Source organism: Chinchilla lanigera, unplaced genomic scaffold (genome assembly GCF_000276665.1).
Source record: "Chinchilla lanigera isolate Chin_1 unplaced genomic scaffold, ChiLan1.0 scaffold00002, whole genome shotgun sequence".
Lineage (NCBI taxonomy): Eukaryota > Metazoa > Chordata > Mammalia > Rodentia > Chinchillidae > Chinchilla > Chinchilla lanigera.
This window is the reverse complement of record NW_004955403.1, coordinates 58,053,964-58,079,770: the sequence shown is the minus strand read 5'-3', so window position 1 is coordinate 58,079,770 and position 25,807 is coordinate 58,053,964. Positions and strand designations below refer to the sequence as shown.

Genomic DNA, 25,807 nt, shown 5'->3' with positions numbered 1-25,807 from the left:
CACAGTCACTCCTGGAGACCCATGGGCTCCACACTGAGCCAGGGCTGAGTGCCCACAACGTCCGGAAGGCGGGCACCGGCCATCCCCATTCCCTCGGGCTGAGTCACCGCAGAGTCCAAGTCCTTCCTGGGATGGACAGCAGACTGGTCCCCGGCGCCCCAAGCCCTTGCCAGCCTGTTGCCCGCCTTGCCAGCCCTGCTTGGAGCTGTCCTGGCACCGTGGCTGCCGTGTCCACCTGACAACACAGCCGTGAATTCTGAGAATGGACGCACAGAGGTGACAACGGGACAGGGACACCAGGACCCCAGGATCTCTTCACAGAGACGTGGAGAGTCATGTGGACGTTTCAGACAGGCCTCGACGGGAGCTTCAGCAAGGAGCCTAGAAACGGGTGGTGTCCGTATGCTGCTCTGGCCTTGCCCTGTGAAGTTGCGGTAACCTCCCCTTCCTCCCATCTCCCCTAGTGACTACCAGGAGCCTGTAGTATCACTTGGACAAGGGCATGAGCCAGGCCTACTCTCCACTGTGTGTGCAGGCCATCAACTGCAGGCTCTTCCTTAGAGGCCAGGCAGGACTTACCCGCAATTGGAGTGTGGAAGTTGTGTGTAAGAGCTGACATGATATTCAGTGTGCGTTCAAAGCGTCGGAGGAGAAGCACATGCTCAGGCTCCCTGGCAGGGCACCTGCCTTGTCCTCCCAGTGGGTGCACCCTGCTCCTGCTCTGGGCCACCGACAGCTGATCAGCAAGCGCTGCAGTTTCCAAGGCTCCCACCCTTGACATCCTCAGGCTTCCCCTGTCCTCTGGTTCCCCTGGAGCACTGGGCCTTTCTGTCCACTCTCAGAGATGGGGATGTGATATGTGATCAACTTCTCTGGGTGCGGAAGTCAGGAGGAGGGAGAGCCACGGGGGCGGGGCACTAAACGCTGAGGCTCTGCCTAGGACCTGCCCGTCTCTCCCACTGCCAGTGTTCCACGGACAATCGGGGCCACCAGGGCCCAGGTGACCTCCCCGGGCCCGTAGCTGGGCTGCCTCCCCAGAGCGGACGGGCGCCAGCAAGACACAGTGGGTGACAAACCGGTGCCCAAACCGGTGCCCAGGAGTGCGTGTGGAGGGACCGAGGCCCCGGCTCTCAGGCGCTGGCTGCAATGGCTGCACCTCCAGGCCCTGCTGTGCTGCCTGAGGAGGCATCGATTCCAAGAGTTCAGAATGGGGTCAGCCTGGGGGAGGGAGGCTGAGGCCCTGAGCGACATCAGAGAGCTCACTGGCCCCCTGCTCCTCCTGCTCTGAGCAGCATCCACGGTCTCCATGCCAAACAGGGTGGAATCTGCAGCTTCCATCACAAAAGTGCAGAATGGCAAACTGCCTGTGGCTCGCCAGGGAAGCCGGCAGTGCGGGGACCTGCGTGCGTCACAAAGTGAGGGCTTGCAGCTGAGTCCAGCAGGCGGGCAGCCGGGCTCTGTGATACCTGTGTCCAGGCCCATGCCGCTCCTGCCGATGGGGGTCGGGGAGGGGAGGCGGAAACACAGTGGCTCAGCCCAGCTGCCACGGAGTGGCGCCTGCTTGTTTGTCCTGAGTCTCAGGTCAGAACTGCAGCATTTGTTAAACCACAATCGATCTCCAATCCAAGGACTTTAAAATGAATTGTAGTCTTGGTGCTGCTGTGGAGCCTTGAACCTATGTGGTTTCCTGCAAGTAAACTTGATGTGTGATGTGTTTAAAAAGGAAGAGTGATGCCTTAGGCGTGAGTTGTCAAGGAGTAACTGTGGTTTCGTTTGTCACCTCTTAACAAATGTTACTGGCTTTTATTAATATCCAAAGTGAAACAGATGAATAATGGTGAGGCCCGGGGACATAGATCAGAATTCAGTTTTACAGCTAAGTAACACTGAAAGTGGGCATTTACAGGGCCCCGGGGCATGGAACACCCACCACAAATCACCTGTAGACATTGCTTTCCTCTAGAAAATGTGAGCAACAGCAATGTTTTTAGTTGGGAAATATTTTAACAGAGAGACTTATATAATGAGTCCTACACATGATCAACTGTGTGTATTCTGTGCTGTGCCTCGGCTGAACATAAGTTTTCCACAGTGTATCCCAAATCCAGAGCACGACTTCAAACTGGACTCCACCTGAGAGGGTCGCTAGGTCTCAAGCTGCCTGGGCTCCGTCCCCTGCACAGTACTGTGGGGTCAGCTCACAGTGACAACATCTGTGTCTATGAACCAGGAGCCAGGAACACTGACCGTGCCAGCCATCCTGCCCCCCTCCTCAGATGAGCCCTCCCAATCCATGTCCAGGACGTGCTGGATTTGGAGATACAGTGAACGTGGAGGCGATGGAGGACAGAGGCACAGGCATCCCAGGACTGAGCCGGGGAAAGCGAGGAGACTGTGTCCACACCCGGCCTGCCTCCTCCGCTCCGCAGACCTCCCTGGTCCTTGTCCACCCAGAGTGACCCAGCTGGGCCGCAGCAGTCCATCGAACAAGGGAGCAGTTACCAGCACCAGGGAGAGGTCTAGCCCAGGTTGAACCTTGCGTCCATAGCAGCACTGGGGCTTTACAATGATCACAGATCTCCAAAGCTCCCTCCCATTCCATTCCTCCTTCCTCACAGAGCTCTGTGTTAGTATTCAGAGGATGTGAGCCTGTTCCCTGCTGTAAGATAAGGTGACTGAGATTGGGGACAGGAAGCTGACATGACAGGCTGTGCTGTAGGACAGACGGGAGGCGGCATTAGTGGTGTGGGTGTGGGGTGGGAGGACCAACGAGGCTGTCACAGCTTCCTCCTGCATCTTTCCTTGGAGAGTCCCTGGAGGAACCCCGCAGACAGGATCAGCATCAGCCCCATGATTCACTGTCCCCAACCAGCACCCACCTGAGATGTCACCCTCAAGGTGGCCACCACTCCTCCTACAGCAGAGAGGCGGCCAAGCAGCTTTGCACATGTGTTAGGCTGAGCTGCTTGTGTGTCTCACTGACATACACCTGGCATACACAAAAGCAGGACCCTCCTCACCCTCCTAATGTCCCCACGAGGGTGGCACTGACAACAAACGGCCAGCCTATTTATGAGTTCCTTAATCAGCTGTGATTCTGCCTTACTCTGCATGGAGAGAGAAGTCAATAAGTAAATGCTGCTCTTTATTAAAGGAAGAATGAAATTATATATTTATCTCTACCCATTTTTAGTGAGACATCTAATTCCAGCACAGAAGGAAATCTGGACTTGACTTCACTGAGGACTTTTGAAGGTCAGGTGTTGTTGTAATTCACTTTGTACTTATAAAGGTACACAAACTGGGTACAAAAAGTTTGGAAGGCACAGAACATTGAGAGGGGAAAATAAAACGCATCCATTATTCTCCAGTTGGAGACCATCACTGTGACATCTTGGTAAATTGCCTCAGTCTTCTTGAAAGCAAAACCCGGGTCATAAAGCAAAGCATGTACTGATAACTTTTCCCGATTACGACATGCCTGCAAGTCTAAAACACTTCACAGCCCTCTCACATCCTGTGCCATAAATGTACCATAATGCATTTAACCATTTGGCTTGCTGGACCTTTGCAAATCAAGCCTTGTCATCTTCTAAAGAAAAGAAATAGAGCACCACAACTGCCAGCATTTAGATCTAGGATGTCCACTCTCAGGTGTCAGAGGTGGACTTTCGGAAAATGACTGGGTCCTGAGGCACGCTGCTCATCAGTGGATTCATCCAGTGATAAGGTCACAGCTCAGTGTGCTATTCGGAGGGGGGGCCAACTTGGAGGAGGGAGTCACTGAGGACATGACCAGGAAAGGTGTGTTCTCATCCCCAGCTCCTCCCCACCCCTGCTTCCTGGAGGCCATGAATTGAGCAGCTTTCCTCTCCCACACCCTTCCACCATGCTGTTTCTGCCTTGGAACTGGTGGGCCATGCACTGACCCCCAGAAACCGTGAACATTTAATGATGGGCGTCAGATGCTTTGTCCCAGTGATGGCGAAGTGACAACCCAGCAACCTCCCCTGAAGTCATTTTCCCATGTGCAGGAGGAGGCGTACTAATCCCGGAGCTGTGCTCCTCTTGCCGCACATGCCCAACCCTGACCCAGTGCTGAAGTTATTATGTGGACACAGAGGAGGCACAAGCATTACAGGATTCCATCTGGTAGAAAGTTAAGACAATCTGTCCAATACACAACTCAAGAGTGTTTGAAAGTTGACATTGCTGTTTCTCACATTACAGTGGTGGAGCAGTTCCTACCCAGAAAGCATGCTGTGTAACGAGGAGCTCACTACGCTCCTCTCCCTCCAAGGCCAGCCTTCCCAGCATCTGCATGCAATCCCTGCAGTCTGGGAAATGGCCAAATGCCTAGGTGGTGACCTGAGTGGCCAGGGGAGATGAAGAGAGAAATAGCTTTTTTCAGAAACAGATTTGCTCATTCCAGAGTTAGTGACCCTCAGCCCTGGCTACACCCCAGACTCCTAGGGAGTCATCAAATGAGCTATGGGACATGCCTATGAGTAGAGAAGCAAGATCTTGGGGTGGGCAGGAGCCCCTGCTTCCTAGAAGCTCCCCAGGGCAGCAAGGCAAGAGTTAGCCAACAATCCAGGACCCCAGGGACATTTTCACTTCAGAGAGTCATTGCTACTGGAAGGGGTGTGCTTAGCTAAGAAATTATCCACTGTTCTCTGAGGTGCAGTGTAATTGGGCACGCGGTGCTCTGCCCAGCAACCTCCCAGGACCTTCTAAGCATGAGTTCTAGGCTGCTCACGGAGACAGCAGAAGCCCAGGGTCAGTGCCAGTCACTTGGCCTGAGACTTCTGCACGGCATAGCAATGAGCAGCAGCAACTTCGTTTGCAGTGACAAGTTTTTCCGGGCTTTGCAAAATGCCCTCTACTCTTTTGTAAGTGGTATTTTCTGTATAAACACGATGGACACATCTTTAAGACATCTTTGGTGTAAAATCTTACTAAATACTGATCATAGAGCAAAGGATTTTACACTGCATGTGCTGGGCTTTAGATTTAAGACATATTACATCTACAGTATCACCAGTGTCACCTTTCAAGTGAATGATGTTCAAGTTTCACAGCAGACGGGTGCAATTTCATCTTGAGGCTTTCAGATATTTGAATAGGAAAGATTTGGCCTTTTATTTCAGCACTCTTATTTTCAGTCTAGAAATTAAAACCTAACCGTTTGCCACACCCAGTCAAAGCTGAATTCCTGGGCGAGGCGGCTGTGGTTCGTTTGAATGCCAGCTAGGGCTGACCGGGCTGTGGGAGGTGGGGAGCGGATGGACATGGAGGTGGGCGTGGGCAAGGGGGCCTGCTCCGTACAGGGAGGGCAGCGCTGAGGAGCGCATCTGCCTCCACCCTCTTGGGCAGGCGGCCCTGTTCGGGACCTCAGGTTTCGCACTTAGCCATGAATGTGGCCTGAACTTTGGCAAAATGCTGCAGACTTTTGGGGCAGCTACTGCTGCGATCCATCCTCACCCAGAATAGGATCTTGAGTTTCCAGGGAGAGCACTGCTGGGGCCGTACCAGGCCGGCTGGCGCACAGCTGTGTGGGAGAGAAGGAGGCTGGTATGAAGCCTCATCAGTGTCATTGTCCTCGCCGAGCAGAAATGAATCCTCAATCTAAGCAACCTTCAAATCCTGTCATTAGAGAAGCGGCCAAATGTGCACTCAAGTCGGCTTTCTTTAAACTTGCAGAGCAAGGGCATTTAGAAGCCAGGTAGTAGACGTCAGGGCTCAGCAGAGGACTCCACAGACTGCACTCCAGAGTGTCCTCTGCCCATCCCTGACCTGTTTGTGAAGCCGCTGCTCCTGGAGAGTGTGGAGGCCTGTCCCTGTCTGTCCCTGCCCTGGGAGATCCGGCCTAGCACAGCCCCGGGTGGCAGGCAAGCTGCCAGGACCTGCGGGGTCTCCTGCTCCCCGCCCCTGTCCTTGGCTCACTGGTGGCTGAGACCCATGAGGTGCACAGGCGATGAAGTGTGTGGCATCGCTGAGAGCAGTGGCAGGCAGTGGGTACAGGAAGGAGTTCACAGTGTGCATTTCCACACGGCCACAGGCAGGAGGCTGCACATGCCTCACTGTCCTCTCCATCCATGCCCAGTAAGCAGGGGAAGGTGGAGCTCCTCCAGAAAGACAAGGGCGAGGTCCTGACCCTGCAAGGGACCCTGCTAGGACCGAGGTCTACCAGAAGGCACGGTGACGTGCACCTGAGCAGGAGAGGCTGCAAGCCTTAGGCTGTGTAACGGGTGGTGGGGGGAGGCCGCTTGTCCCGCAGGCCTTGGGAATCGCTCTGTGGACCCTGAATGAGGCTGACAGGGACAGGACAGGTGGCTCTGGGACCAGGCCTGGAGGAGACCCAGGGGTGCGAAGAGACCTGAGGGCAGCCAGGGCCGTGGACTATGTGTCTCAGATGCTGGTGCTGTAACACAGCGGCAGAGGCTTCAGATTCTAGTCCCAGGGTGAGGAAGCAGGAAGTGCCCTGCAGCATAAAAGAAGAAAGCGTGCTCTGGAGCCTCAGGAAGTGGCCGATGGCGCTGCCAACTCCCGGGCGGTGGTCAGGGAGCAGGAAGAGGATGCCCCACCCCGCTGGCTCTCACTTAGTCTTGCCATCCTAGTACTGCCAGCACCTGTACCACACTCGGGGTTCCGCGTCCAGTTCACTTGAGGAGAGGCATCGTGCTGGGGAAACAGGGCGGGTCACGACGCTGCTGGGCACTGTGGGCCAATCACATTCCGCTGAGGCCATCGCCAGGGCAGCCAAGGGTGACAGAGCCTGCCCTGCTGACACACAGGGAAGCGTGAGTATACACGTGGACACGCGTACGGAAGACACCGCGTGTGCCGCAGAGACGGGGTGAAGCTGCCGCTCGGGTAGTGGTGTGTGGTGTGGCGGTGTGGTTGGTGCCTCACACTGAGGAATCTGTATTTTCCTGTGAGAAGCTCCCTTTCCCAGTGTACACATTTTCTCTCCCTCCTCCCGTTCTGAAGGCTGAGCTGTGTACCATTACTCCCAAGTCAGCCGTAGAGACAAACGCACCCCACACACAAAGATAAAAGCTCACTGACCATAGTGGCCTCTTTCGGAACCTACTTGGGAGCTTTCATGAGTGTTTGTAAGAAAGGAAGATCTGCTTGGGGAGACTCCTGACCACAGATGGCGCCACTGCACAGAGAGAAAGGAGCCCTGAGCTGGGGTCAGAGGCCAAGCTGGGGTCAGAGGCCAAGCTGGGGTCAGAGGTCGATCGAGGCCAGGGTCCCCTCTGCCTCCCAGTGTCTACCCTGTGTGACGCAGCTGCGTCGTGCTGGGAGCAGCGTGTCTGTCTGCCGTGTGCCCAGTGTGATCCTGTGCTGCCCTCTCCACAGGTCCCAACACAGACAGGGAGCGGGAGAACGGGGAAGTGGGCCCCCACAGCCGCGGGATGGCAGGCTGGCAGCATTCCCAGCGCCTGCGCCTGGCTGCGCCTGCCCAGAGCTGCTGCACAGACCCTGGCTTTCACATTCCGTTCTGTGCACGGCCTGGAAACCAGATGGGGACACAGTCACCCGCGGTCACGGCCCGCTGAGGTGGTCAGAGCTGGCGCCCTCCGCAGAGAGCACAGTGTCCAGCGGCATTTCCCCCCCCAGGTCGCCTGCAGATGACAGTCATCATCGTAGACAGCAGAGCTCTCTTGTCACCTCTCATTCACAAGGTGTCTTTCTTTTTCAAACCCCTCTGCCTGGGCTTGTGTGGCCCTTGCTGCGCACCTCTCAGGATCACTTGCGCTGTTCCCTCTTTGCAGCGGGATGGGACTGAGGCTGCTGCTGTCTGGGGACATCCTGTGTCAGAATCCAGCACAGACTGGACGCACACTGCGTGGGGGCAGCGTCCACAGGCTCCCTGTTTGGATCCCCACAGGCTACCTGTGACTGTGTGCTCATGGGTAGGATCCTGTCTGAAAGTGCCAAGCGTGCCACCCCTGTGTACCAGCTTGAGTGCTGGGTGGCATGTGTCAAGGTCCCCTCAGGAGAATAGTTTCACAGCCTGGGACTCTGGCCTGGGACTGTGAGTCCACCTGGTGTGCTCTGTGCCCCAGGCCAGCGCCTACCTGTCCCCAGCCCTCACTCGCACATCAGTCTGCACCGGTCCCTGCGGTGGACGGGCCGGGGGCCGCGTGACCTGCTGGTGACTGCGTGGTGTGCTTGGTCGGTAGCATGTTCTTTCCTTTGCCCAGGGCATGGATCCTCCTCATCGCAAGTTGCTCTGATGTGAGCAGTGCTTTTCCTGCTTAGAATCAGATGGGTTCAAAACGCACTGTGACACAGAATGCAAAGCAACCTCGTCCTCTCCACCCAGAAGTGGATGGCGGGGCCCTGGGGTCACACTGGGGGCGCCCAGCCATTGTTAAGTCCCGGCATAGGAGAGAAATAAGTCATAAAGTGAATTCATCCAGAAAGTATTGTAAGTGAGCAATCTCAAGTCGGGAGAATTCCATCAAGAATCAGGACAGTAAAAGACTGTTTGTCTGGTGACGCCTAAAACTCATGAGATGATTCAGATGTGTGAGTGGATGGTTTCCAAAATTTTTCAGTCTATGGCACTTTTCTATTTTTTGCTAAGAAAATGTGATGGAAATCTGCGTGGGCTGTGGGGTGCAGGCGCTATTAATTTTACAGCCCAGATTAATCTCGCACACACTGCCTTGGCATCCCAGCCTCCCTGGCAGAATCTGAGTTTGGAGAAGCCCAGGGAGGTGTTGCAGCCCCAGATGTCCGAGTGTCTGGGTGGGGCTCGCGGAGCTACTCTCCTCTCCCCAGCCGGTCAGCCCCACGGTCCGGCAGCCATTTGTCTTCTCACTCTCAGGGAAGCAAAACAGGCTCCCTTCACGTGAGCACTGTCAGAAGGGGAGCCTGCAGACTGGGTGGGCGCCTGTGGCCTCCCGAAGACTCCGAGGGGCGGCTTGGCCTCCGGCACAGTGACGCGGGGGGCTGAGGCTGAGGCCCTCCTCCTTTCGGGTCCCCTGTACCTCACGATGTCCCTCGCCCACACTGTCCGAGAAACGGACGGTGATCTCCACTGGGGTGGGACACAGCCGGACAAGATCCCAGGCTCTGGGCAGGTAGGGGTGCCCACAGGGCCTGCAAACACAGAGCCTGTCAGGGCAGCGAGGGCAGGAGCCACCTGTCACCACACAGACAGGTATACCCGTGTCTGCTCGGAGTCAGCACCAGACAAGGACATGTCTCAGGCACTCGCCTGGCCAGCTGCTTCCCCTGGTGGAAGTTTTGCCTGAGATCGGGGCATCCTGACCTTGGGTTCTCTCACCTATGGACGGGAAGGGCAAGGTGAGTGGCAGGGGAGGCCAGTCTCATCCCTGGGGCTCCCTGGCATGAGCAGGGGTGCTCCTCCCGCCACACTGCAGGCCACCATGCCGGCCCGCTGTGTGCAGTGTGCAGCTGCGCAGCCTCCTGTGCCGCCTGCTCTGTGCTGGCCGTCAGCAAAGCGCTCGCTCTCGTCCCAGCGGCATGCGACGTCGGTGCACAGCTCGCGTGCACTCTGCAGAGGCCTGCACTCCCGTCGTGTGTGTGTGTGTGTGTGTGTGTGTGTGTGTGTGTCTGCCTGTGTCTGTGTTTGAACTCGGGGAGAACATGAAGATCGGATGGGGGATGTGTCATTGTCACGTCCTCCAAATTCTACCCCAACTCAGCTACTGTGCATCTCTCTTCAAGGAGACGCTAAGTGACAGTCATCTCCATGGAAACTACTTTCTGAGCACTGCCCGTGACATCTCTGAACAAATGAAGACATGCCAGCCTGTGGCCTTGTGCTCTGCGTGGTGTGGCCTAGGGTCGGGCAGCTCTGTAGGATGCCTGCTGACGGTGCAGAAACGGTGCAGTTGACGTACGCTGGATAACTTGAGGAAACTCGTCTATAAAACATTAACCAACGCAGACAGGTGTAGGAACGGCCCCTGGGGCCCCACACAGCAGCACAGACCCCCGCAGCCTAGAGCCCGGGGCAGTTGTGTGGATGGTGTGCCCAGGGGGTCCATGCGTGTGGGCACTGGGGTGTCCCTGCATATCCCTGGACGTAATGACGTCATACCTCTGCAGTGTGCTGTGGACGGCTGCCCGATGGGAGGCAGGGTGGGGCATCGCGCCACACTGACTGTGATGAACCAGTGTGAGGGGACCACAGGCCACGCCAGAGCCACAGTAAAGTGTGACTTTGTTTCTGTCTTTGCAGAGGAAGAAGGCGGAGACCTGGCCCAGCCGGGCCTCAGCTTCCCGGGGCCCGCGGAGGAGGACCTAGGTAGGGTACAGATGCCGCGCGGGCCCACGCGGCACTCCAGCCAGGCACCGTGGCCATGACAAGGTCCTACAGGAGCTGAGGCGGTGGGGCCACGCTGCTTTTCAGAGATCCTGCTCTGAACACCTGGGAGCCCTTGGGGATGCGCAGAGGCCATCGTGGGGGGCCCCTTCCCATTGATTCCCGACTGCTACCCGCTCCAGACAAAGCTGCGGGTCCCTGTCAGCCGCCCAGCAGCCTGGTCCTGGTACAGTGCAGCCCTGCGCCTCCTCCCATGGGCTCCTGGGGACGGTCACATCCGGCCTTCCGATGCCTGTCAGTCACGTGGGGACGTCACCCTGCTCCACCACAGATGACGGGGCAAGTGCACCTCAAGAGGCGATCACTCAGCATCACGCAGCCCTCGGAGGAGCCGGGGCGGCCAGGGCTTTGCCCTTCGACGGGCTCTCCAGCCGCGGTCCTCCATGCCCGCCCTCCTCGCTGAGGCCATGGCTGCTCAGCACAGGGCAGGGTCACCCACCGCGCTCAAGTTGCGCCTTTCTTAGTTTGTCTCAGACCTTCAGCCCCTGCACCCATGGCTCATTCCATCGGCATGAAGAGTGACGGAGACCCGAAGCATTCTCCTTTAGAAAGCTGTGGTTCCTTCTAAAGAAAATCACAGCCTGAAAGTTTGCTTTGGGGCTTAAAATTAGGAAACTTGTGAAAGGTGGCGTCGAGACAGGGCAGCGTCTCCGGCGCGGGGACCTTTGTGTCCGTCCACAGCCAGCTCCGGAGCCCAGCCGCTGCAGCTGCCACTCTGCTCTGACTGGTGGGCTCCCGTCCTGCGAGGGCTGAGCCCCACGCATGGTAGGGACCGGCCACGTGGTGGGATGGGCTGCAGTCGGGACAGGGCTCCTTGTGGTGGGGACAGGCACGCTGCATTCACTGGCAGCCTTGGTAGGCCGGGGCGGCTCCCAGGTAGGTGCCATGCGTGAGCCCACTTCCTGGGGGAAAGGACAGCATTTTGCCTCCTCCCCAAAGGAGCTGGGCTGTCTATCTCCCGCAACAAGAACTTCAGCTCTGTGAAATTCACATTTCATGTCTGTGGTAGCCTGTGTCAGAGCTTGCTTCCTCTTCGGAGCTGAATAGTACTCCACTGCAGAACCTCCCACACCCAATGTTTGCTTGAGGCTGCCTCCAGAGGCTGCCCTTGGACATCACAGTGTGTGTGGCCTTTTCTCATGGAAACCTGGCAGCTGCCCACCAGCATGCCACTGTGTCTGCAGGTGTTGAGAGCAGATCTGGCAATGGTGCTGGCTTTTCTCTGACGGATGTCAGAGTGACAGATTGGGAGCTCTGGAGCCGTGTCCCCAGGAGGCGGGAGCTTGGGGCAGTGCGCTGGGCTCAGGACTATGATGAGGCACTGAGGTCCTGGCCTGTGAGGACCGAGGTGGCCTCCAGTCACATTCATGACACTGAGGGAGGAGCTGGGACTAAGGCCCAGTCACGCTGAGGGCGCTGTGCAGGCTGAGGGTCGTTTTTACTGACCCAGCATGTGACATAAAACTCACCACTTCCACCTCGTTTACACACGCAGGACAGTGGTGTTACACTCACACCTATGTGGCTCCACTGTCACTACCGTCCATGGTGCAACTTGCCATCTTCCCAGACTGAAACCGAGCCCACCAAACCCCACTCCCTGCCCCGCACAGGAGTGGCATCTCTCCGTGACTTTTAGGGCCTGGCTTATTGCACTTAACATCCATCTTCGGGATTGCCTCGTGATAGTGGGTCAGAGCTCCCTTCTCCGGGCTGAGTAGTACTCCACTGTGTGGCTGGACCACATTCATGCATGGATGGTTGTTTGGGTGGCTTCCATGTTCTAGCGGCTGTGTGCAGAGCCAGTGAGAACACAGTGTGTGCCGAGATGTGGAGCCCCTGCCTCATACAGTAAATCTGTGTGTGCTTTTTGAGGACACTCCACACTGTTTAGGGACAGGAAGTGTTTTGGGGGCCGTTCCTACAGCCTGGCCACACAACGATCAGTAGCTATGAAAATGAAAAGGGGCAGCCTGAATCCTGAGGCTTTGGGGAGGACGAAACAGGAGGGTTTAGTGGCCGCTGGCTACGGGGAGCCCCTGTGGTTCCTGCTCTCCCTCTTGGGGCACAGGTGGGTTGCAGTGGGCGGGGACAGCAGGTCAGCGCCACAGAGACGCAGGAGAGGAGGAGCCGCGGGGACCCGCGCCCGGCCACCGAGGCGCCCCGCAGCTGCCGCCCTGCTCAGCCAGGCTTGCAGACAGCACGAGAGCCGGAGCCCTGTGGCCGTGCCCTCGGGCAGTGCCCAGCGAGCCTCTTCTGTGGCAAACACTTTATTTTATTGCTTCTTTATTTTTCTGACTGTAGTAAGTTATAATTGGCAGTAAAAAGTGCCCGGGTGCAGTGCACAGCGTGAGGCTAGACGGGGCTCCGGGAGGTGGTGAAGGGTCGGTTAGCCTGCCGTCTCGCGGACGTGTGGTTTTCTCTGTGGTGAGACGCTCTCAGATCACACCTCTTGCAGTTTTCCAGGACACCACACATCGTTCTCAGCTGTGTCGCACGTTACACCAGGCAGCACTTGAACTCCCCACCCTCCGGCCCCCACCCCCGGCCCCTGGGCCCCTCCTGCCTCGTGTCTGAGAGCACACGGCCTCCGCCCGCACCTGGCTCTGTCCCAAGGTGGGACTTGGTCCTGCACAGACCTCGCTGTCGCATCCACTCATCTCTGATGGACACAGTCTGTTCCGGTCCCTACAGTGGCGAGTGGGCCTGGGTGAGAGGGCGGTGACAGCGGGAGGTGCCCTGCCGTGGTGCGCGTGGGAGTGTGACTGCCGTCCTGGGCGCGCGATGTGCACCTGGCAGAAAAGGTATGACAAGGTAATGCATTCTAAAAGGCAAAAAAAGAAATGAAATTGAAATTAGGACAGTGGAAAGAAGGGGAGGGGAGGAGAGGAGAGGAAAAGAAGGACGGAGGGAGCAGGGAAGGAAGTCTAAGAGATATTCCCAATATCGTTACAACTAATCAGGAATAAATATCAAATTTTATTTGTTCCCAACGCAACTCCTCGCTTTCTGCATCTCGGGTTGAGAGGCTGAGGCAGGCCATCTCCCAAGTCTCCTGCGTGTCCCACAGGAACGGCCCTGTGACTGCCAGGCCGGGTTTTGCCCTGCACACTGGCTGGTGCTGGCTGCTGTGACGGTTGTTCCTGAGTCCAGGGCGTTCGCAGCACAAAGCCAGGGTGTCGCGTCTGCCTCCGGTCCACTCAGAATACCAAGCTCTTTTCTTGTTCTTCAGCTCACCGCTGTCTCTGAACACTCTGAGGCAAAATGAGCCGCACTGGCTGAGAAGCCTGGGCTTGCTGCGAGGACCGAGTAGCAGAGGGTCGCCCCACGCGTGTCGCTGTCCCTTCCCTTCCAGCTGTTTGCTGTCTGGGAAGCTTGCTCAGTGTCGTGTGTGAGAAGCGGCTTTGGGGTGAGGAGCGTGACCCAGGGTGTAGGAGGATACAGCTCCTCTGCAGTAATCGAGTCACGGATAAAATGGATCAGTACCGCAAGCTCAGATGGCCGAAGAGACAGCCTTCCGAGGGAGCCAGAGACGTGCCAGTTAGACGGCCCTTCAGCAAACGTGGGCTTCCTGTGGACAGTGCTCCTGGGCCCCTGTATGCGTGGATTCAGCCAAGCGTGGATGGAAGAGACTTTCTAAAACACTTTTGTACCAAACATGCACAGACACTTTTCTCGTCCTTGCTCCCCACACCGCAGCGTGACCATCCCACAGCCTCCCACGGTGCTCGGCCCTGCGCGTCCCCTGGAGATGAGGGAGCTCCGCGGGGCTGTGTGCCGCTCACACGCAGACCTGGCGCATTTCCCTCTCAGGCTTGGACTCTTGAAGGTCCCGGGACCGGCCCCTGTGAGCCCCACGAGGAGGCGGGTCCCTAGGCCTGGAGGTCTCTGGTGTGTTCCGCTGTAAGGGTGATGGCTCAAGATTGTTTACGAGCTGCTGTACTGACCCACACTTTGCATCCGTGAACTTGTTGTAAAGAGCAGTGGAACTTCAGTTCACAAACTCAGTTCGCTCCACAACTCTGGTTGCAAACGGGTGGATAAGAACCCAGTCAAGTTCAATGGCTAGGTTCAGTGTTGGCCTCCTGGGGAAATTTGATTTGCTTCTTGTCCAACTGAGTTTGTGACCAGGACCGTGGAATGGGTTAAGTTTGTGAACTGAGGTACCACTGTGAAAAGGAAAATAACAGATTAAATAATGAAGGAATATTAGACACATGTGACATGGGGCCAGCACTGAGAAAACAGGCAGCTGCGTGAGCTGAAACCACCGCCAGAGCTTCGCGGGGTGGTTAAGACAGCAAGGTCCCTGTGACGTGGCCACCAGCAGAGCTTGCCCTGCCCTGGGACAGACACAGCGCCAGCGCATGGGCGCAGAGGCACAGGACGCACACGCACACGCACACGCACGCAGACACGCGCTGACCGTGTGCCCCCCAGCCTGGGTTTGCCCTCGCCCACTGCCCTGTGAGGGACCTGGACGATTTGTTTCCCCAGCATGCTGCAGCCCGCCCTTACATGTTCAGCTTCCAGAAGGAAATGAGGGCAGCATGTGCACCAGATCATGGGACGGCGCAGCCGGCACGCCCAGCTTCCACCCTCCTCTAAGCGATCCTCGGACCGTGGCTCCAAGGTTGTTCTCTCCTCTTTGCAGCACCTGCACCCCGCCGTCCCTAAAGATTTCAGTGGCGCTGCCGGCGCTGGCAGGAGCAGTCACAGATCCCAGGGAGGGGCAGCAGCCAGGCAGCCTGAGCCCCAGAACCTCCTTTTACTAAAGGAAGAAAGCACAGCAGCTGCACCAGCTCGGCGGGAGGGGCAGGCGCGTTCTTTCATGTGCCGCTGGCTACTGGCAGGGAGCTCACTCGCAGGGAGGGCCAGTGCTGGAACCTCTGCCCTGGCGGCAAGAGGTGCTTTGTGAGTCCATAGCCCACGGTGACACATTGGTGAATGGATTGCTCGGCTGGATGGCTTTGAAAATAAAGTCAGGAAAGGCAACAAGTGCGACCGACTCTCACGCAGGGAGGATCTGACGGGACGTGAGACCTCTTTGTGGGGCTCAGAGCCAGCAGGTCTCAGAAACGACAGGGCACAGGCGCTGTCATCTGTCTGCCGCCCACAGAGACCTTGACCAAGGCCGCAGGCCTGCCTGACCTGGACGCCGCACGGGCCTGGCTGCGCAACCACCTGACCCTGCCCGGCACACTCAGCACACCCCGTGCGCTTCTCGGCCCCGAGCACGTGGGCCTGCAGGTGGCCCTGCCTGTGCTGCCACTGGGCTGCGCAGAGGGGCAGGTGACGTTGTGCTGTCCTCCGCCCCCCGGGGGCTGCTGCCCACACGGCCCCTCGAAGCTCTGTGTCTGCACCGTTTGGTCCGGCCAGCGTCGGCCCTCGTGGCTGAAGAACAGCGCCGTTCACTCCAAAGTTTAAGTCGCCCTGCGGCCGGCCGGTGCATCCTGGTCCCCCAAGTTCTGGAGGGGGACAGGCAATGACAAGGGTGGCGGTGATGCTGAGGGGAAAGGGGATAGCAAAGCTGTGCGGCCTGGGGAGGGGATGCTGGGAAGAGGACGTCACCAGGGAGCAGGGCCAGAGGACCCTGACGCCAGAGCCCAAGGCTGCCGGCAGATGGAGGATGGGCGGCCGTGGGGCGCAGGAGTCGGGAGGGCTCAGCAGGGCACGTGATCCCCACAGTGGGTTTTAGGCCTCAGGCTTTGGCCACTGATGAAGGTCAGCTGCAGGACACGCGTCTGCCTGTGAGGGCTTATGTGTCATGCCCGTGAGGAGACATGGTGGCCCCACAGTGGCCCTGTCTGCTGTCCCCTCGATGTGCCCCATGTGCTTCATTGAGGGCCTGTGAAAGATGCACAGGTACCCATGTCCTGTGCTGGAAAGAGGCTGCTCCCACAGCCGCCAAGCCCTCCTGCAGCCGACCCATCCCGCCTGTGTCCCTGGACAGTGGGTCTGCAGGCCCAGCATCCAGTCATCGCCTTGTGGGAAGGGGTCTGTCACCATGATTCGGTGTGACAGTGTCTGTGTCCTGCAGAGCCCCACACCTCCCACTGTTGGTCTCCAGTGCATGCCGTGACCACAGTGCTCTCAGCAGATGTGCAAGGAGCAGCAGCAGTGCTCCTCCTCATGATCCAGATTCCTGGTTCTCTGGGAAGACGAGCTACGTGTCTACTGAAAGCAACGCCTCTCCTGTGAGCACTGCGCCACACAGAGCCCAGCCCCATCCTACAGAGGCCATAGGCCCCTTCAGCTGGGACACAGATCCGTCAGGTCCCTCCTGCAGGTCATGGTCAAGCGGCTGCCAGCTGTGCAGTCTGCGGACAAAAGCACCATACCACGGAGCGGCCGTCTCGTTGATGAAGACTGGCTCCAGCCAGAGGAGGCAGAGCAGGCACAAAGGTCAGAGGTCTGGAGTGTGGAAGGGGCTCAGGAAGCAGCGACCAGGGTGGTCAGACCTGGCAGGGAGGAAGGCAGAAGAGGAAGCTTGCTCATTGAGGAGAGCAGGCTGGTAAGGGGCTGCTAGCAGAGCTGCACCCCTTGGGCCCAGCTGCCCCCAACCTCTGGAGCTATCCACTGCCTCTGTCCATCCCCAGCTCAGACCTTGTGGCCTCCCTGCATGTGGAAGCCATGCAGCCCCAGTCTGCAAGGCTGTGCAAGGACCTTGGGACTTGTGTGCCAGGAGAATAGGTGCACAGTTGATGTCCTGCCGCCTGCTAAATTGGAAGTCATAGATACATGCTTCCTTTTTCAACACAAGATCCTGGGGAGCTGGGGATGGGGGTGATTGAACTTGATCATTCTGGGGAGGCTGCTGGCACCTGGAAACAGCCAGAGGGAAGGCTTGCCCCTCTGGGTAAGGGCATATTTGACTTGTGCTAAGGTGACCCCTGTAGAACATATGAGTGATGAGCTGGAGACGGTGGCTGGAAGGCGGAGGCTGGCATGTCCCTGGCAGCCACTTTGGACCAGAAACACAGGTCGCGTGGGCCACTGAGCGCCATGTTCTTCTGCTGCCCAGTGCATGTGCTTCGGTCTTCCAGTTTGGCACAGAACCAAGGTCTCTGATGTGTGGCCCTAACTAGAACGGCTTTGCTCCGTGCGTGCTCTGGCCCGGACAAGCCCAGCTGCTTGCCCTAGTTGCAAGATGAAGCGTGTGAGTGCCCAGGCTGGCGTCACATCACCTGTTCTCTGGCTGTGGCAGACCAGAAGTGACGCAAATGAGCTTTAAATCTGTACCAGCCACAGAGGGAAAGCACTCCCCTGACGTGTTTCCCCATGTGTAGAGCAGGTGCTCGGCCAGAGCTGACATTCACATAACACGTGAGTGTCGCAAGAACACGAGCAGGGCTACCCTCGATGTTGAAAGAGCTGAACCTCAAAAGGTGACGCGCGGGATAGCGATCAGCCGTCACACCTAGAAAAGACACTCAGAAAGAGGAAGAGTGAGAAGGGTGGGACCTGTGTTTGAATATTTTGAGGGAGGTTGGTGGCAGTGTGTTTTTTAATGTAACAAATTTTTACAATTTAAACACCTCGTGAGTGTATGTTTTGATCACACCTTACAAGTGTTCAAAAGTTCGCCCTGTCTTGTGTCTTCATACTTCAAACGTCATAAGTTTCTGTTTAGCTTAGATAGTGTCCATGTTTCTTCAGTTTCACCTGGATATCGGCCAGTTTTCTCTGCTATTTTTCAACTTCCTTACCTTCTATCCATCACATATTGTGAAGCACAGCCTATAAAAATTATTTTATTAAAGTAACTAAATGGTCACAGATGTATATTGAGCTAACAAAGAACAAGTTGTGATGAGGACCTAGACCTCTCAGCAGCTTTGGTATTAGAGGTGATAATATAATTTTGATTTCAGATAATATAAATTTGATTTCTGCCTGCCATTTACCATGGTTATTTCATCATTGGGTCTTTGATACTTTTCTTCATTCCTGAAAATTATCATGATGATCTATACACTGAATAGTTATTCTGAGAATAAAATTCAGCCAATATTACAGGTTTCCCTTCTAGTTATTATCTTTGGCTACAGAACAATGATTCTAATTAACTCTGTGTTTTAATTATATGTATGTACATACCTCTGGGTGTGCAAATCCATCCACATATGCAAGCAGGGCTGGAAACCAGTGCGCTGCCTCCTCACCCTGGCCCAGTGTCTCCCCAGTGTCTCCCCGAGACCGTGCTCCTGGGGCCAGGAGGGTCACTGTTTCCCAGTGGTGCGGTCCTGCCAGGGAGGAGCTCACAGCGCAGGCGAGGAGGAGGATGTTGAGGCTGCAGAGCGGGAGCTCATCATCCCAGCTGACAGAGACCAGAGAAGCTTGTGAGGCAGCAGTAACCACGGACACAGTGGGACTCAGCCTTCCTCTGCGGCATCACCCACCCCTACTAGAGGAAGAAATTTACTAGTTTGGGTCTATATGGAAAGCCTCTTTAAAAGTCAAGACGGACCACTCTGCAAGCAGCAGCTCCAGGTTTTCCTGCTGCCTGGATTTCAGGGTTTGCATAACGAGTTTCCTTGACCTGATTTCTGGAGCAGCCAGGCAGGCTGAGACCCGAGTGCTGAAACTGGAGTTTGGACCCTGGAGAAGACTCCCAAAGGCTCTTACTCGTTTGTGCCTCAGTAAGAGCCTTTCCACCCTTCATTCAGGCAGTGCAGCCGAGTCCTGCTGGGCTGGGCAGCCTGGCAGGTGAGACCTTCCCCGGCCCCTCTGAACACCACACAGGACCTGAGGGCTGGGGACCAGAAGACACCACAGATCCTGCCTGGTGCTCCGGCCCCAGGGGGCTCAGGGTGCATGGAGACACTGAGACAAACAGCAGAGTTGGAGTTCAGTTTGCAATTCCTGCTGGGGATTTAGCTCAGCGGCGCAGTGCCTGCCTGGCAAGCACGAGGTCGTGAGTTCGATTCCCGGTACCGGAAAAACAAAACAAAACAAAACAAAAAACCAATTTGCAATTCCTCCATGAGGGAAGGAACAGTGTGGTGAGGGTGCCCACTAGGCGGTGCCTCAGGGCCTGCGACCCCAGCCTCCTCCACTCACGCCCCTTCCCAGCCTCAGAGCCCAGACCTGGGGCTCTGACCCCCTCAGTCACACACTCAGCCCCAGGCCAGGTTATTGTCATAGACGGGAGAGGACTGAGAAGACTGCCCAGCTGGCCCCACCTGCCTGCCCACCTGGGAGGAAGCCCTGTACTGACCAAGAACGGGGACATGCAAGACCGGGACATCTTGGCACCCCAGAAGCATAAAGCACCCCACAGCCCCTTGCTAGTTATGGCAAGAAGGCACCTAGGTGCTGGGGGCTGATGCATACCTCCTTCCCTGTCACAAAAGCTGAGGGCTCCTTCTCTGGTTCCCCAAAGTCCTTGCGCGTGAGAGGGAGCATGGAAGAAATCTATGGGCTGATCATTGACTCACCTTCTCAGATTCTGTAATGGAACAGAATTGCCCCATGACCACCATGACAGTCAAGGCCTGAAGACCAGTGTTGTAGGAGAAAGGAACCTGTGCTGGTGAGACCTCAGCCCTCCTGGAGACACCTGGGTGACAGCAGGGGCCCGGGTGGACATGGTACAGTCAGGCCATGCATGCCTAGAGCCATCTCCCCTCTCAGGTGGCAGTGGGTCACTGCCATCCTGTGGAGATGTCTGTGATCCAGCAGTGGAAATTCTGTGCAAACTACATCTACCTAGCAAAAGCCAGAGGGTGGGAGCACTTGTGGCTGTGATGCCCAAGGCCTGCTATGGACAGGTGTGCATGGTGATGGCAACAGCAGACGGCTGACCGCGTCCACTCAGTGACTTGGCAGTGAGGACCTGCATACCAAGGGAGGACTAGCTGTCTCCTCCCATAGCTACTCTACAAGTGGCACAGGGTGTGGCCAATCTGTGCAGACCCAAGATGCTCTACACCGGACACCTGACCCCTGCTGCTGTCACAGGGCACCACCTTCTTAGGTTGCTTCCATGGATCATGGAGGCCGGAGTCTCGAGCTCCCATGGAGTTCCTCTATGGCTGGCATATGGGGTCTTCTTGTGTTCTCGCTGGCCACACTCTGTGCACCTGTGTCCTGACTTCCTCTCAGGACACTGTCACGTGAGATCTGAATGCTCCTGTCTCCTCCACACCCATGTGGAAGGTGAAGTCCCAGTGCACAGCCTCAGAGGTGACCTGGTGCCCTTTGCCCGTCCACCATCCACCAGGTAAGGTGGTAGCAGGGCACCATCGTGGAGGTGGAGAGGACAGCAGCCCACACTGGGCACCACCATGGTCTCCAGAATGCCAGCCTCCATTTCTGCTGCTTGTGAGACAGCCATCCTGGGCTCTTCCATTCCAGCAGCACAGACACAAACAAGCCACCCTTGCTCCTCACTGTGACTCCCGGCATCTCTTATAGGTCCTCCAGAGTCAGGCAGGGTGGCCTGGGCTTAGACCTCCACAGCTGTTATTCAAAGTCATGATTTGGGCATCACACTCATGCTGCAGATAAGGCTGACCTCAGAACACCTGGCTTTGAGCTCCAGCTCCTGGATCTGTTCTCAGCCCTGCCTCTCCTTCCTTCCTGTATGAGAACAGCTCAGTGAGCGCAGGAATGTCGTCACTTCACACAGGCCAGGGCGAGCTCTGCTCTGACCCCAGCCTCCACGGTCCAGGCAGGGAACAGGGATGTGCAGTCCCTGGGAGCCTGCTGTCCGACCCTCTTCTCTGGTCCTGCAGTCTTGTCCTGAGCCCCTGTCCTGGGATTTCTAGAGAAGCTCAATCCCACCAGTCCCAGCCTGGGCGCTTCAGCAGAGTTCCCAGGAGGTGAGGAGAACGCCAGGTTGGCCTGCCCCAGAAGAGACAGAAGCCTGAGGTCTTGTCTCTCCTGTGGTTTCCTTGGATCTGGGCTTAAGCAGCTTCCCATGCTTGAAAACACTGCTACCGTGAGAAGTCACCTAACGCTAGCCCTCACACGCTGCTCTAGAGACCAATCACCACCTTGTCTGGTTTCCTGCACACCTGGCCAGTGTTCCTTCATGCAAACCCAAGCAGATGGAATCCCGCACTCCTCTTCTGCACAGCACTCATCTGACAGAGTGGGGTGCTTCCCTCTAACTACCCCAGGAACATGCCCATCTCCTTGCCCGTCAGGACAGCGGTCACTGTGCAGTTAAACAGCTGTGTGGCCCCTGCAGCATCTCCCACAGCCCTCACCCATGGGTGAGATTTTGGGTTCTGTCCACGCATCTGCACCTCGGATGAGCCCCGAGCTGAGCGTCCAGTGGCATCCACAGGGCAGTTCTGCTCCCTCTCCTGCTGTGAACTCCCTCTGCCCCTTTGCCTTCTTGCCCGTTCACTTGCTGGCCTTTCTCTTCCAGTGTTCTTGGCAGAATTTTAGGAGATTAGGATCTGGAGGGCGTTTAAGCAGTAAATCATTCCTCTGGCTCACCATTTGGCTTTTACTTTGCTTGTACTGTTTTCATTTCATGCAGCAGAATTTCGATGTCATCAAAGTTATGATCAAAATTTTTAACACAGCTTTTGGATTGAGCTGCTGTTAAGACCAACCCTATTGGCTGTCTGTTTTAGGGCTGTGTGGGTCCTTCTCACCTTACACCAGGCATTCACAATTCACTACATGTATGGATCATCTAGCATAAGGTTTTGGTTGGCTGCTGTTTGTTTAAGTTGGATTTTTGGAACTATTGGCCTGGGTTGCTGTTGGCTGGAAGAAAGGAAAGACAGTGATAATGGTGGCCTTGCTGTCTGCTCCTAGCAAGGGCAGAGGGAGCAGCAGCTGGGCCCTCAGCCACCATCCTGAAGAGGGGGCACAGCTGCAGTGCAGGGCAGGCCACACAGCACCTGACCACGTGTGCTGGGGCCTTCCCTGGCCTCCGTCCTGTCCTGAAGACAACTCGCTGGGGCCTCCGCCTGTGTGGCATCAGGAAAGTCACGAGACCTCCATGTGCCCTGGCTTCTTCATTGGTAAATAGGCTCGTACTAGCTGAAGAAGGTCCTGCTTTGCTGTGTTACAGTGACTCTTCCTTTCTATTCCCCAAGTGCTCAGCGCTCTCTAGCAGCACCCACCCATAGGCTGGCCCCAGCACCTGACACTGTCGTTCCTCAGGGGCCCCGAGCTGCCTGAGGTGCAACCAGGTTGGGCCTGGTGGACGGAAATGGGGGTGGACTATCCTGACCCGCATGGGGTCAGTTCATCCTGCGGCAGCCATGCCCTGACCCACTGGCATCTTCCACCCGGGAGCAGGAGTTGCTGTGTTGCCAGCTGCCACACAGCCCCAGACACCAACAGTTCCAGCACCTGAACAGAGCTCCATCTACACTTCGGGAAAGCAGGAAAGAATCAGGACATGCAGCAGCCCCAGGCTGGTGCTGGAGGTGAGATCTGAGCAGACCCCAGCAGCCAATCCAAGAACCAGCAGAAGCAGCAGAATCCCACGTTGACTATTACCACTGACAGAGATTGCCAGGCGTTTTGTGAATATTTAAATAGTTGCAGTGCCTCAAAGACACACACTTGGGGTAAACAGACATTCATTCTAAACGTGAAAGGCTGGAGGGTGGAGAAAAGGTTACCTGATTAAAACAGGAGACTCCAGGTGCCCACTGTCCAGCAGCAGAGCTGAGCGCCACAGCTATGGATGTTCCCAGTGTGTTCAGTGATCAGTCAGAGCGCCTTCCTGTCCTGTGCAGAGCCTCTGGTCCTCACGCCGTGGTGAATGTCTCATCGGATATCCATTGTTATGTAACCAAGAGGTGTGGTCAAAATATACGGCAAATGTGTAAATAATTGTTTCAAACTTACAGTTACAGTAAAGGGCACATTACCATCAGTCCCCCTGGAGACACCCCCTCCCTTCGAACACACTTGCCCCGTCCATCTTTCCACTTCCTTAGCGCAGTTCTGGAGCCTTCTGCCCTGAGTGTCTTTATGAAGTGTGATCAGAATTTGCGACTATTCCTGCCAGGTGCCGCCCAGCAGAAAGGCAGGCTGTGAGAGCATCTCAGTGCCTCCACACCCGCCTGATTCAAGGGTCTGGCACCATGCAACTTCTGGCTCTTCCTCAAAGTCCAAACGAACATGGAAGTAAATGTTTTGAACTGATTCAGGACATCGAGGCAGCCAGGACAGCACAAATAAAGATATGAACGAAGACTTCCTGTACTGCTTCAAAAAGTGGTAAGAAAGGTAGGATAGGCAAGGGAACTATTTTGAAGGGGGTTAATGGCAATGTGGCTTTTACTGTAATAAAATTTTAATTTAAATGTGCGCTGTATTTTTCAATCACATTGTATAAGTGGGCACCATCCAACTACTTATGGCTGGACAGCATGCTTTTTAAATTTTTGTTTCTTGTAAATTTTCTTCTTTTTTATTCAGGTTTGTAGTACATGACTACATGCATCATGAGGAGTTAGTACATGCACATAATACACCTTAATTATTTATCACCTCCCCTCCCTTACATCACAGTGCTTATGCAAGGGATTGTAAAATGTGCCTGTCACCTTGAAACCTAAATTTAATTTGATTAACACTTGAAGTTTATGAAATGAGAAAGTCATCAATACTACTTTAAAAGTCATTACAAATTTTATTTCCAAATCATATTTGCTTATGAAACAACTCTCAAAAGCATATGCCTTTGCACCGGGCTTCGTCTTTGCTAGATTCTGGTACATGTATTTGGGAATCATCAGTAACTTATACATTTTTGTCAAAGCAAGAAATAAGGTAATCACCAAAAACTGTATAAAAGGTAAGAGAAAATGATTGATTAGTTTAAATTAAAGAGCTGATGATTTCTATCAAAGGGGATTCAGCTATAAAATATTTGGAAAACAATTATAATTACTTTTGTGAAGCTTAAATTACATTCCACAGAAAGATTTCTACTACAGAAGACAAGTTGTGATCTTTCGACCTCAAGAATGATGGTATTAGGTTTATAAGCAATAGCAGTTTTCTTCTGTGGCTGGGAAGCCATTGTTTTTTAGTGTTACAATAAAGATCTGTGTAAAGGCTATTTATTAAGCCCATAAATAAGATGTCATTTGGTAATTCAGTGTAATTAAATTGAAAATTTGCCCAGGATACTGCTTAATTGAAAATATAATGAAATTCTGAGAGAGAATTGAAGAGTTGAACACCTGAGTTCAGAATCACAAACTTCTTAAATTAAACTTCTTAAATATTGTACTACCAAACCACATCTCTGTGCAGTCTTTCCTTAAGACTGTATGTGAAATCAGTAAAGACTTTTAAAAGCTAATTTTATACCTTACAAATTACTAGTCTGACTACTAAATCTGGTAGTCAAAAAACCAAGATAAACGACAAGTGATGTGTGTGTGTGTGTGTGTGTGTGTGTGTGTGTGTGTGTGTGTGTGTGATCATTGTGCATGATGCACTATGGAGCAAAAGATAAGAGTTAATAAAATTCTAGAAGAAACCCCAGACCATTGTTGAAAGGGTAAAACAACCCTGGGGTTGGTTCCATCCTGGTTGAATGAATGAATCTTGGGAGCATTTACATCTTGCTTAAATTAGTCAGTCTTCTTCAGGTCAGTTCCATGCTGGTTGAATGGGTCAGTTCTGTCCTGGATGAATGGATGAATCTTCCTCAGGTTGGTTACATCCTGGTTGAACGTGTGGCATGTTCCTCAGGTCAGTTCTGCCCTGGTTGAATGTGAAGAACCTTCCCCAGGTCAATTTTATCTGGTTGAATAGGTCAGTCCTGTTCCAGTTGAATGAATGAATCTTCTTTATTTGGGTTCCATCCTGGTTCAGTGTATGGAATGTTCATTAGGTTGGTCCTGCCCTGCTTGAATGTGTGGAACCTTCCTCAGTTATGTTGCATCCTGTTGAATGGGTGAAGCTTCCTTGGGTCAGTTCCAACTGTTTGGATGGTAGAAACTTCCTCAGGTTATTTCTGTCCTGGTTGAAGAGGTGACTGTCCTTGGGTCAGTTCCTTTCTGGTTCGAAGTGGAACCTTTCTCAGGTCAGTTTGATTCTGGCTGAGTGGGGGAATCCTCCCTGGATCAGTTCCTTTTTGCCTGAGTGGCTTGGTTCCATCCAGGTTGAATAAGTAAACATTCTTTGTGGCATCTCCATCTGGTCAAGTTGATCAGTCTTCCATGGATCAGCTCCATCTTGTTTAAATGGTTTGATTGTGTCCCATTGGAATGGAAGGACCTTCCTTGGGTTTTTACATCCCTGTGCAAAATGTTCTTCAGGTCAGTTCTGTCCTGGCTGAATGTGTAGAACCTTCTTGAGTCAAGTCTGTCCTGGTTGAATAGAGCAGTTCTATTCCAGCTGAATGACTGAACTTACCTCCCTAGATTCCATCCAGGTTGAATGTGTGCAATATTTATCAGGTTGGTTCTGTGCTGGTTGAATGGAACAGTTCTATTC

At 54.8% G+C, this 25,807-nt stretch overlaps 1 protein-coding gene across 3 annotated transcripts in view; it reads left to right on the top strand.

The window, feature by feature from the left end:
* The window catches only part of Dlgap2 (discs, large (Drosophila) homolog-associated protein 2), a 528,376-nt gene that overhangs the window by 414,176 nt on the left and 88,393 nt on the right, over positions 1-25,807 (top strand). For all 3 annotated transcript variants that reach the window (XM_005373860.2, XM_005373861.2, XM_013515038.1), the window contains one exon: positions 10,229-10,294. In XM_005373860.2, coding sequence (XP_005373917.1) covers positions 10,229-10,294 — 66 coding nt within the window. The remainder of the gene's footprint in view (positions 1-10,228; positions 10,295-25,807) is intronic.